The sequence below is a fragment of the Durio zibethinus genome, chromosome 12 (genome assembly GCF_047325235.1).
Source record: "Durio zibethinus cultivar Kanyao isolate XHJ-2024 chromosome 12, ASM4732523v1, whole genome shotgun sequence".
Lineage (NCBI taxonomy): Eukaryota > Viridiplantae > Streptophyta > Magnoliopsida > Malvales > Malvaceae > Durio > Durio zibethinus.
In genome coordinates, this window is record NC_143173.1 from 3,734,379 (window position 1) to 3,747,230 (window position 12,852).

At 34.9% G+C, this 12,852-nt stretch overlaps 2 protein-coding genes and 1 long non-coding RNA gene across 5 annotated transcripts; 2 read left to right on the top strand and 1 right to left on the bottom strand.

Moving 5' to 3' along the window:
* Positions 1-834: 834 nt before the first annotated feature.
* LOC111296246 (maltose excess protein 1-like, chloroplastic) lies at positions 835-7,090 on the top strand. The gene is made up of 9 exons (XM_022890445.2): positions 835-1,239; positions 1,831-2,004; positions 2,670-2,960; positions 3,118-3,207; positions 5,698-5,799; positions 5,899-6,017; positions 6,246-6,308; positions 6,432-6,493; positions 6,646-7,090. Exons 1-9 carry the CDS (start codon positions 1,003-1,005, stop codon positions 6,726-6,728), a joined length of 1,221 nt encoding a protein of 406 aa, XP_022746180.2. The 5' UTR covers positions 835-1,002; the 3' UTR covers positions 6,729-7,090.
* A 52-nt stretch (positions 7,091-7,142) lies between these two features.
* LOC149515594 (uncharacterized) lies at positions 7,143-7,806 on the top strand. The gene is made up of 3 exons (XR_016346846.1): positions 7,143-7,278; positions 7,397-7,505; positions 7,676-7,806. It is a non-coding gene; the product is annotated as an uncharacterized LOC149515594 (long non-coding RNA).
* Positions 7,807-8,338: 532 nt separating this feature from the next.
* On the bottom strand, positions 8,339-12,852 carry LOC111296211 (PPR repeat protein). Of its 3 annotated transcripts, XM_089769117.1 has the most exons (4): positions 9,483-12,852; positions 9,133-9,208; positions 8,915-8,997; positions 8,339-8,804 (listed from the first exon to the last, which is right to left on the bottom strand). In XM_089769117.1, exon 1 carries the CDS (start codon positions 12,696-12,698, stop codon positions 9,591-9,593), a length of 3,108 nt encoding a protein of 1,035 aa, XP_089625243.1. In that variant the 5' UTR covers positions 12,699-12,852; the 3' UTR covers positions 8,339-8,804; positions 8,915-8,997; positions 9,133-9,208; positions 9,483-9,590. The 3 variants fall into 3 exon arrangements, with proteins under 3 accessions (XP_089625243.1, XP_089625244.1, XP_089625245.1); XM_089769118.1 differs by lacking the exon at positions 9,133-9,208; XM_089769119.1 differs by lacking the exon at positions 9,133-9,208 and having other exon boundaries at positions 8,572-8,804; positions 8,901-8,997; positions 9,483-12,350.

A 12,852-nucleotide genomic window follows, 5' to 3' on the forward strand; every position in this document is an offset into this window, starting at 1 on the left:
TGCGTTTACTCGTCATTATTTCTTAAGTAATTGTTAACAAACTAACGATTAGAGTATTTTTTTTTTCTTTTAGGATTACTGTGATTTAAATTTTAATTATTTAAATTTAAATTTTAATTATTTAAATTAAAATTTTAATATTTTATCAATAAATTATATGATTATTGATATTATTATTTTTTAAAATATTTATTAATATAAAAAATTTAAAATTTAATTTAATTAATTAATGTAACTATTTTTTAAAATTTATATCTAATAAATTTGAATTTAAATTTTATTATTTATATATATATTTATCTTTACGTTGTAATTTTATTTATAAAAAAATATTTATTAATATTAATAAAGGATTGATTCAATTTGTTAGAATTATTTTTTTTATAAAAAATTTTTGAATTTAAATTATATTGATGATCATTTATTAAAATCATCTTAAATATATGACTTATAATTATTCATCTTAAATTATCACGTATAATATATTTTATTTTAATATAAAAAATTAAATAATCGAAAATTTTTCTTATATAAAAAAAAACCTATTAATATAATGCCTAACATTTATTAATTTCAAGGTAAATTTATAATGCAAAAGTAATAGTACTCTCATTAGTAATGTTTATATTTTTACTTTTTTTTTTTTTTTGGCAAAAATGATGATATTTTTATTTTTATTATTTATTAAAAGCAATAAAAGACGCAATTTTTGACATAGATAGATCGGTCAGCAACAAAAACCGACGATATTTGGAAACAAGATCCGATCCACCGCTTCCTTCTCCTACTTACATAACACATTTAAAATATCTTCACATGTTATGCTCACATCCCGACACAGTCAAATGATATCCTACCACCCTCTAGGCTTCTGCATTCTTCCACGTGTCACCTCTAGATTCCCACACTCCCTAATCATCCTCCGAAAACACACTCATCTTCATTCCCCACTCAAATTCGATCAAAAACCAAAAGCTTCAATTTTTTTTAACCTTTCTTTCAATGGCTGATTCTGTGTTTTTCCCTTTGGCTGCCAAGGCTCCCTATGATCATTCTTCTTTGGTTTTCCGAAACTGCCGTTTCCCTTCACGTTTGTTGCTATCCCAGTCCTTCTCTTTGAAACTGAATGGGAATAAGTTGAATGTGTTGGCCCTGAGTCAGTACTCGTTCCTCTCGCTCCACCACCGAGTTGGCCCGATTCGTGCTCTTGAATCGGACGTTCCTCAGCCACTTCACAAGGTAGAAAACGAGCTCTTCTAAAATTCTTTTATTTTTTTAAAAATCGAAAACAGTGGCAGTTATTGACAGTTATTTGAAAATAAGGCTCTGTTTGCCTGCTGGAAAATGTGAAATGGAGTATTTTTTATTGATTTTAATTTTTGTTAGTGTAGTTTTATATGAGGGAATCAAATTATCTAATTTTTTTTTATTACTTTGCTTCAATTTTTTTATTTATTTTTTGTTTTTTTTAATAACTGAATTTTGAGCAACCAAACAAGGCATTAAAATGAAGCCATAGATTTTTTTTTTTATTTCAATTTTTAAGTTTATTTTTTTAGTTTATTTTATTTGATCTCTCCTCAGTTTTTTAGGGAAAAAAAAAAAAAAAAAAAAAACACAGTCCATCAAAGGCCCTATATTTTTTAATGATGCTGTGGATTGTTGACAATTTCATGGAATTTAGGTTTAGGAAAATCTGAGGAAAGAAAAGGATGGGATTTGGGATTTAAAATTTGGCTTAATAGATCTGAATTGGTTTAGTAGAAATTTGTGTAAGTTGTGTTAAAATGTTCATTAATGATTCTTTGTGTTTGTTGTGAAATTTGAAAGGATTCAGTGAATTTTAAGAGTACAAAGAGCTATGAGGCATGGGATTCATTGACAGCAAAGTTTTCTGGGGCGGCAAATATACCATTTTTATTGCTTCAATTGCCTCAGATCATCCTCAATGCACGCAATCTTCTGGCTGGGAATAAGACTGCCCTTTTGGCAGTACCATGGATGGTGATTAGAATTTGAGTTAGATTTCTTTTGGTTACTTAACATTTTATGTTTTTGTTTCTTAATTGTTGTTTTTTAAACCTTTTTGCTGATATCTTGAAGCCAAAATTTAAGGTTTAAAGATAAAATGAATAATTTGAGAGCGCTTCTGGCCTTTTATCAATTGTAGTGAGGGCAATATGCTAAATCTGCTTGCCTTTTTGCTTTGGAAAATATCCACACTAGGCCATAGACAAAGTGATGAAACAGTGAATTTGACATCATCTGCTTATTGTGGGGGCAAACAATATATCGGTAAATAGAAAATAGACACTGAGTTGTAAGTTTGTTGTGCAGTAAATTTATATGGGTTTCCTCGAATTTAGTCAGCTGAAAACATGGTACACAAACGTCTACTTGTGACAAGGGCTTAGCATAATTTTTGTGGCTTTGAGTCTTCTTATTGTATATCTAACAGTTGAAGGTGTAATTTGTTTTTGTTGACTCATTACAAGAACAGTCATTATTTGATGATCCTATTAAGTCTCTGCTGAGCAGTGATTATGACCTCTATTTTATGGAACTTTTATAATCTTAAATTTTGTTCTATTTTCTTTCTTGAATTTTTTCAAGGAGCCAAATGAAGATGTCATTTTAGGAACCTAAGAAAGGGAGTGTTGTACATGCAGGGAATGTTCACTGGTTTGCTTGGAAACCTTTCACTGCTTTCTTACTTTGCCAAGAAAAGGGAAATGGAGGCAGTTGTGGTGCAAACACTAGGAGTGGTATCGATATATGTGGTGATTACGCAGCTCGCAATGGCAGAAGCTATGCCGCTACCTTATTTTGTGGCCACTTCTGCTGTTGTGGGTGCTGGACTCATTTTAAATTTTTTAAACTACCATGGTATGCTCAACGTGACAATCTGGCAATTTTGGGAAGATTTTATTACTGTTGGTGGACTTTCAGTGCTTCCCCAGGTAAGCTCTTAGTCCCCTGTTTTATGCACACACTTAAAAATTCTGATGCACACAAACTATGTATTTACATATCAACAAAATCTATTTATATTTGGAAATTTAACATTGGTTTATTTATTCAAGACGAGAACCTTTTCTTTAACCAATTTGAGTACAGATAATGTGGTCCACATTCGTCCCATATATACCTAATAGCATCTTGCCAGGGGCAATAGCTTTTGTTCTTGCTATGGCAGCTGTAACTATGGTAAGATCTATATGCTGCTCTATGATATTGTTACATTTTAATTGATTAAACTTTTTTCATTTATCATGAATGATTTGTTGGGAAAAACAACAATACCTACGCGCAGCAACCACACACAAAATAACAAGCTCAAATCAAGAATAAGAACACACAAATATATTTGGTTCGGCCCAACTCAAAATGGCCTACTCCAACTTAATCCACTATCAAATAAATCTTTACAATTGTGAGACTTTTAGAATGAGAAAAGTCTCCTAAAACTCCTTACTCAAAACTTAACCCAAAACCCAATTACACCCTTTAATAGCCTACTCACTTAGCTATTCTCTTGGTGTCTAACTCTATGGGGTTACTAAACTAAAACCAAAACATCTTATTTATAGGGGTGAAACCCTTTATACCTTTACTAAACTCCCGATGTGGGATACAAGACAAATTCAAACTTACTTAACTTTCGATGTGGGATTCTGAGATTCAAGGCAAATCCCAACAAATCCTCCCTTGACTTGAATCTCCAAACACTTCAACAGTATCTGCAAAGCTAACATGCTTACCTTTCTTCTTTTCTTTCATCACAGGCATTCCAGCAACTGAGCTTCCATCAAACATGTACAAGTGATTGACCCTATTCCCTTGTAGAATCACACTACCATTCTTATACACTTTCAACCAATCATTACTACCATAAAATGTGTATCCCCGAGAAGATAACTCACCTAAAGCAATCAAATTGTAGTGACAATTTGGTACATACCTTACATGACGAAGTGTCCTAATAACACCATTGTGAGATCTAAGGCGAACACTCCCAATGCCTTGAATCTGCACCTTTTCTTTGTTAGCAATCACAATATCCCCATACTTTTCATTCTCATTCAACTCCACAAAGCAGCTCCTATCATTGCAAACATGAACTGTAGCAGCTGAATCTAAAACCCAACCTTTGTCACTTTTCAAAGTCTGGGTCTCATCCACACAAGTTGTCAAAACAACATCATCATCATCAGACAAAATAGCAGCAGTATCACTCTTTTCTTCATCTGATTTCTTCTCATCATTCGCCCTTTTGAAAGCAGCCATATCCCTTCTCAGCTTCCTGCAGCGCACTTGGATATGTCCCTTCTCACCACAATAATAACATTCTACATCACTGTAATCTCTGTCTCTTGACTTGGATCTCCATCTTGATCCATCAATCCTCTTTTGAGTCCTCCCTCGATCAAAACCCTCTACAGCTAGTGTACTCCCCCCAGGTGATGAGTTCTGAGCTCCCATAAACCTTTCATTCTCACGCAACAGGGCAGTCACATCATCCAACTTCAAAGTAGACCTGCCTACCAACACAGTCTGAACTAAAGGCCTATAAGACTTGGGCAAAGATGACAGCAAAATTAAAGCCTTCTCTTCATCTTTTAACTCATCAACAGAAATCGCTAACAATTGAGAAACCAATTTATTAAATTCATTCAGGTGATTATGAAGACTCATACCTTCTTCCATCTTCAGAGAATACAGATCCATCTTCAAACATAATCTATTAGTCAACGACTTCGAAGCATAAATACCTTCAAGCTTATCCCACAAACTCTTCGGAGTACTCTCAGTCAACACATTGTACTTTACTTCTGGAGCTAACACCAATCTAATAGTACTAACAGCCTTCTTCTGAATCCTATTCCAATTAGCATCAGACATTCCTTCAGGCTTACTACTCTCCAATGCCTGATCCAATCCTTGTTGTACTAACAGATCTTGAATCGTACTTTGCCATAACATAAAATTACTCTTTCCATCAAATAACGGAATCTCAAACTTAGGCATAGACATACCAGACATACCTTCTTCAGACATCTTCAAACACTGCTTCACGATCTCTTGGACCCACGAACCTAGAACCTGGAACCTCGCTCTGATACCACTTGTTGGGAAAAACAACAATACCTACGCGCAGCAACCACACACAAAATAACAAGCTCAAATCAAGAATAAGAACACACAAATATATTTGGTTCGGCCCAACTCAAAATGGCCTACTCCAACTTAATCCACTATCAAATAAATCTTTACAATTGTGAGACTTTTAGAATGAGAAAAGTCTCCTAAAACTCCTTACTCAAAACTTAACCCAAAACCCAATTACACCCTTTAATAGCCTACTCACTTAGCTATTCTCTTGGTGTCTAACTCTATGGGGTTACTAAACTAAAACCAAAACATCTTATTTATAGGGGTGAAACCCTTTATACCTTTACTAAACTCCCGATGTGGGATACAAGACAAATTCAAACTTACTTAACTTTCGATGTGGGATTCTGAGATTCAAGGCAAATCCCAACATGATTGGTGAACAATAAGACTCATAGTTCCATCTATGTGTTTTAAAACCCTCTTACTTTGGGAACTTCTTGCCTTTGTTTTCTACAAATGAATAATTAGAAAATAGGCAGTACAATTGCACTGTTTTAAATTTGCACTTGCCAAGACTTGCAGGCACATATGGGCAAACTTTCAGCGAAAGGTGTTAAATTCGTTGGAGCTATTTCTGGATGGACAGCAACACTTCTTTTTATGTGGATGCCTGTTTCACAAATGGTAATCCTTGTTTGAACTTATATATCTAAGGCTCTGAAGATATCAAGCAAAATTGGTTAATACATGCATATCTGACTAAGATTTGTGCTTTCTTTTCAGTGGACAAATTTCTTGAATCCTAATAATATTAAAGGCCTATCAGCTTTTTCAATGTTGCTTGCTATGATTGGAAATGGACTTATGATTCCACGTGCTCTATTCATTCGTGATTTTATGTGGTAATGCATTCTTTCAATTTTATTAACTTATTTGTATAAATGATTCCGACCACATGCACACAACAGTGAAACCAGAAAATATTATTGTAAAAAACTAACCAGAGTGAATTATAAGTGACTTCAAAGTCAACAGTTTTTTATTTCTGATTTTTATCCTTCTTTGGGTTGATTTTGTGCTCATTTTTTTCATTACATTAATTGTCCTTACATGGGCAATGCTCTTTGCAGGTTCACTGGTTCTACTTGGGCAACACTCTTTTATGGTTATGGGAATATTGTATGCTTATACTTGTAAGGAATATCTGATTTATTATGTGCATGCTTATACTTGGGCAACACTCTTTTATTCCCTGCTGCATTTTTTATCATGAAGTGTCTCAATTGGCTTTTTTTTTTTTGTTTTTTTTATTCCAGTTTCAACTCTATCAGCCGAGAATTCTTCTTTGCAGCAACAGTTGGTTTGATTTCATGGCTAGGTTTTCTCTCCATCCCATCTAACTAAGATTACACTATCCTATGCCCTAACTCTTACCGACTAGAGATATAGAGATGGAGAAGGGAAAACAAATTTAATCTGTTTTTTACCTTACAATTTTTATGCATCTAATTAATTTTCCCCCATCAACAGGAATGGCTCTATGGAGAAACACTGTTGTATGTGGATATGACTCACCGATAAGAACTTTGAAAGAGTTGGTTTTTGGATCATAAGGTGAAGCCAGTTGTGACAAAGCCATGAGTTGGAATGGCACAAAAGTGATTTGCATGATCTTGAGCATGAAATATTCTTTGCTGAGATTCCAATTATGTGGTCAATATTGTGGCCACAGTCTGCCAACTAAAGAGTTTACCAAATCGATAGTAGTGCATGTTCCTAATTTCCAATGATTTTATTTGCAAACATAGCTGGAATGATCATATGTAATTAGTACTGGAATTGAATAAGGATGGATGATATGACAGTTCATGTTATCAGGAACTGCTGTCCAATTATACAAACTTGGACCGGAAAATGGTTGGCGTGAGGTATATTGCAGAGTGATGGCAGATAATAAACAGCCTGATTCCAATTACTGCTTGCTTTGGGGCGTTATAATGTTCTTGCTGAACTAATTAATCTTTTCTCATACTTTTTTGTGCTATAATTTTTTTGTAGGAGGAAAAATTCCTGTCAAAATCGTTCTCTATTATGAATTACAATTTTCCTTCATGTCATTTTCAGATGTCATAACCATAACCATGCTAGGCAGTCGAGATACTTGTAAGGATCTTGTTCCATTATTCTCTAGATTGTTGTTTTCTGTAGCGATAGTCGCATATTTTGGAGATTGGTTTTCACACGGTTTTGATCAACTCTCTTCTTGGCATACACTATTTAGGTAATTTAGACGGGGCTTTGGTAAGTTGTGATTGGGCCCAAAAAAGAGCTCCAATCGCACCATAGCATTCGTTTTGTTCAATGGAGATAATTACCCAGTGAACATCAAGGTGCTTTTTAACTTCTAAAGTGGCTGGTCTTCATATTTAATATTTTTAATTTTTATGTTTGTACCGCTTTTTATTAGTTTTCGATTTCAGAATCATGTCAATCCTCCAATAATGTGATATTGCTTTATTCATAGTCTGATATTATAAATGATTACACCTGTGATTGCTAGGATTTTAAATGCTTATCCTGACTTCAAATAACTCGTTTCCAGTATTGAACTGTATTTACTCAGGTGTGTAAACCATACTCTTTTGATGTAATAGCATTTCCATAAATGTACACTAGGATGTTTCTTTTCTTTATTTTTAGGGTTGGGTTGGGGAGTGAGGCTAGTATAGTTATTTGGACACTGCAATACATTTTCCTTTGAATGATAATGATTTGTCTGTACTATGACTTGCAAAGAATTTTGGGATCTTTAACATATAGTTTCTTTGTATATGATGTGCCTGGCTGGGTGAGTTGGAAAAATGGAAGTTTTGTTCAACAATTTTTTATTTTTTTTTAATACTTGAGACTCATAATTTGAACTCTGAACACTAAAATTAAAAGTTGTTCAATTGCCTTTGTTCCCTACAATACTTTCATGCTTGTTTGTCCTTTTATTTTGTTTGGTATCTTTAACAGAGGGAAAATGACTATAAGAGAAAATGCAAAGTTCAAAGCAAATAAAGAAACATAACTCAACATTATAAGACTTGAAACCTCTGTATAGTCTCAAAGTTGCTTCATGACAATGCTAAGAGAAGGAAACATGTATGCATCTTTCAGTGATGAGAGATGTTACAGTTTCATGAAATCCACTTTAAGGGCTAGACAGCACAAGGAGAAATGCTTAATGATAAAATCACTATTAATAATTGCACTAAAGCAACATCAATCAAAGGTTATACATCAGAGTTACCAAGGTCATCAGATTGTCACCTGAACAAAATGTTTTCTCCAACAACAACAGCGAAGTGCGGTAACCAAGCTATGAAGTCTTTCTTTCCTGACTGAAAGTTGAAAAGATGGATACAACTGAAAAGCTTTGAGCCCCATGTCTCAGCAAGTCTTCTTCCACAATCAGAAAAAGCATTTATAACCTCTATAACTAGCTCTTAGCAAATCAAGCTCTATACATTGAAATATCACAAATGCTTTCCCATGCAATGACTATGTTCCAATGTTATTTCTGAATCAGCCTAGAAACTTCATTACTGGTGGAAAAGCAATTCCCTGGATCTTGTCCAGCAATACAAGATAGACATACATGCCACAAATTGAGTGCATACTGATTAATGAGGTTTGGTGCAGTTCTGCAAAGTATCGTACAATACAATATATTAATAGGCTATTATGAAACGACGAATGACTGACTAAAAGATGTACGAATTGCATTATAAAATATCAACCATGGAACTCTTGCCTCTAAAAACAAATTTCCTGAAGCTGAATCCAACCGCCAATACATGACAATGGAAAATTATTGCCGCTCAAAGATCAAGAAATCTGTTCAAATGGAAATCGATGGGTTATTTCCACTTTTCATGTTCTTTATCATAAGAAGATATAAAGAGGGAAAAGATTAAAGAAAATGCATGCCTATAATGTGAAAATAAAAGAAAGAACCTAAAATGTACATACCGACTCTGTTGGACTAAGAATGGCAGATAAAAAGTCCATAAATGAAACCCACGACAATCACCATGTATCGTAATGACTGTAGAAAGGCCTAACATGTCAGTGATTAACCGAGATAGTCCAAACATGACGCTGGCAAATTGCCAATCAAATTTCAAAGATTACAAAGCAAAAGAAAATTGATTAAATAAAATGCAGGCATGACTTTTATTAAACCTTTCTTACAGTCAACATGCATAAGATTCAAAGTGATAAAAACTGCGAATAGTTTTCATTGCCAGCATCACTACTTATCAGAAATGGAAGCAGCAACAAGACATCCATATGCTAATAGCAATGTAGTAAGAGCATACCATGCACAAAGAACTGAAGCTGGGTTTCTGAAGGAGGACCCGAGGAAGATCAGGAAGGTTGGCTATCCAAGTCGAGGGAATCCCCTGTTTTTGTACTTAGCTTATTCCTTATGTGTTCTTTCTCTTGTATAGTCCCTTCCAAACATTCTGAGCCTTGAACTTCTTTCCTAATTTTGCAAAGGTAGAATTGACATCTGAAAGAGTACTTTCACATGGTGTAAACTGTTTATCATTCATTTCCAAAAGTAAATTTTTCACCTCAACTAGGCATGACATTTTTGATGCCCTGTCCAGCTCTGGTCGGTCAGAGAGGTTACACCAACCAGAGATTAGTGTGTCATAAGTTGAAGAATTAGGCAATGCTCCCCTCAATTGCATCTCCTTGAGAAGCTCTCTAGCTTGGGCCATTTTTCCTACTTTAGCAAAACCATTGATAAGCACATTGTAGGTGCTAGTTCTGGGAACAAATCCTTTGGTAATCATTTCACAATAAACTTTTATAGATTCCTTTTTATTTCCAATCTTACCATGGCCAGATATCAATGTATCATATGTTGAAGCATTAGGGTTCAAGCCTTTTTCTTTCATTTTGCTAAACAATTCATCTGCTTCTTCCATTAAACCAGCACTCGAGAGACCTCTCAAAAGAAGATTGTAAGTTACAAGGTTTGGTGGAACTCCTTCCCTTAACATCTGAGAATATGTAGCAAAACCCTTCTCTACATGGCTGCCTAAGCAATATCCATGTATAAGGGCGTTGTAAGTTATCGTATCAGCTGAAAAGCCTCTTCCTGTCATATCTTCTAAAACTGAAATGGCTTTGCTGGTCATCCCCAGTCTGCATAAGACAGTTATGAGAGTGTTGAAAACTGCCTGATTAAGTTTAAGACCCATGGAAACCAGACGTTCATGCATTAACAAAATGGCATCAGCCCTTCCATTCCTTGAGGATGCATCAAGAAGAAATCTGTGAATTGCAGTAGTAGGTGAAAAGCCTAAAATCAGCATCTCATTCAAAACATTCAGAGCTTTTTGAATTTCACCAGCTTTACAAAGACCTCTCATCAGAATGTTACAAGTTATGGAATTTGGCATTAACCCACAACTCTTCATGTCATCCCAGAGGTTTAATGCATATTCAAACTTACCCTCTTTGCAGTATGCATTAATCATGGTATTGCATGTAATCAGGTCTGGAACCAAACCCAACTCTCTCATTCTAGCATAAACAGATTGTGCCTCATATTTTCCAAGCCTCAAAAGACCATTAATTAAGACATTGTATGCAACAACATCAAATGGTATATTTTTCTGAATCATTTCCTGGGCCAAGGAAAGAGCAGCTGACTCCTTTCCCTCTTTGAAAAAGCCATCCATCAAAGATGTATAGTTTACTTGGTCAAGTGACAAGCCCCTAGACGTCATATCTTTAACAAATCCCTCAGCTTCCCCCACCCTTCCAGATCTTTTCAAGTTGTTAACAAAAGCATCAAGTATAAAATTGTTTTCCTTTAATCCTACCAGTTTCATTTCATCATAGAGGTCAAGAGCAATTATGTCTTTACCTGCCTTGAAATATCCATCTATTAATGCAGCATAAATAAATACATTTGGCAAGATACTTTCACCCACCATCTTCCTCATAATGTTAACAGCTTCATCAAGCATTCCTTTCCTGATGTAGCTGTTTATGATAGAAGAATAAGTCACAACATTAGGAACAACATTTTTTTCCTTCATTTCTTCCAATGCAGATTCTGCACCATTTATGTCTCCCAACTTGCAGCGGCCATCAATCAATGCTGAATAGGTGGTCAAATTAGGCACCAATTTGTGTTGTAAAAGATTAATAAACATGTTTTCTGCCTCTTTAGGTTTTCCAACCTTAAAAAGCCCATCCATCAGTATAGTGTACACAACAACATCAAAGGCAATTCCACGAACAACCATCAGACTTTGAAGGGCAAAAGCATCCATGGAATTCCCTGCTTTAAAGAATGAGTCCATAAGAGTAGCATAAGAGACATGGTTAGCATCCACACCCATCTTTTCCATCTCCCTCAATAGCACTTTTGCTTCAGTTAACTTTCCATGCTTGCAGAGGCCATTTATGATTGAATTATAAGGAACGGCATCAGGGAAAATCCCCTTTACAACCATTTCTTCATACAAAGAAAGTGCTTCCTCAAGCGCTTCTCGCTTACAGTAGGCACTTATTAGTGTAGTGTGCGTAATAAGGTTTGGTTCCAACATCACACTGTTATCACCCTCATTTTGATGATCATTACCACCCAAAATCTTAAAATCCTTTTTCCTACTAGACCTCAAAACCTCATCGATTAAACTTTTAGCCTTAACAAAATCACCCTTTTTGCAAAATCCATTTATCAAAGAATTATAACTAATGATATCAGGCACTAAACCTTCTCTTCTCATCCTATCCATTAATTCAACAGCATAATTCATATCTCCACTCTTACAATACCCATCAATCAATATGTTAAACCCTATAACATCCTTAGAAATCCCACCATTCACCAAATTATCCCTAACCCACTCTCCATATTTAACCAACCCAATTCTACAAAATCCCTTTACAACTATATTACATGAAAAAGTATCAAAATTTATACCCTTTTTGAACATTTCGGACAGAAAGCCAAAGCCTTGAAAAGCCAAACCTTGCTCACAAAAACCCCAAATCAAAGTATTATAAGTAACAGTATCAACATTATTGTTGTTATCAACACTTCTAAGAAATTCCAAGGCAAAGCTCAAATTACCAACTTTGGCAAAAGAATGAAGCAAAACATTTATAGTGAAAACATTAGGCAAAACCCCACAAGCTATCATCTCAGAGTAAAGTAGCATTACCTCGGAAACCAAGCCAAAGGCATTGAAACTGTAAATAAGCTGATTCCATTGGGACAAAACAGGAATAAAACCATGTTTCCTCATGTCAAAAAATGTCTCCTTGGCATGGGAAAATCTTCCACAGGTTAAGTATAAGTGGATAAGAGTGCAGAAAAGTGAGGCGTAAAGATGGGACTTGGATGACCGGATTATTGGATTGGAAAAGGTTTTTGAAAAAAAGGGTGGTGGGGTTTTGGAGAGTTTAAGGAGTGAAGGGTGGTTGGATGATGAGAAAGTGGAGGATCTTGATAGAAAACGGAAGGGAAAGAGAGATTTTTTATGGGCGGTGAAATATTTTATCATAGCTAAAACTTTTGGATTTGCTTTTTAAGTGAAAAAACAAAATGGGGCTTTGGTTTAGCGTTGTTGTGTTGAAGTGGTTTCTTAGGATTTCGGAACTCAAACTGAGCAGACAAAGAACAATTGAACAGAGTTTCTGCAAAGTCTGCTACTCGAC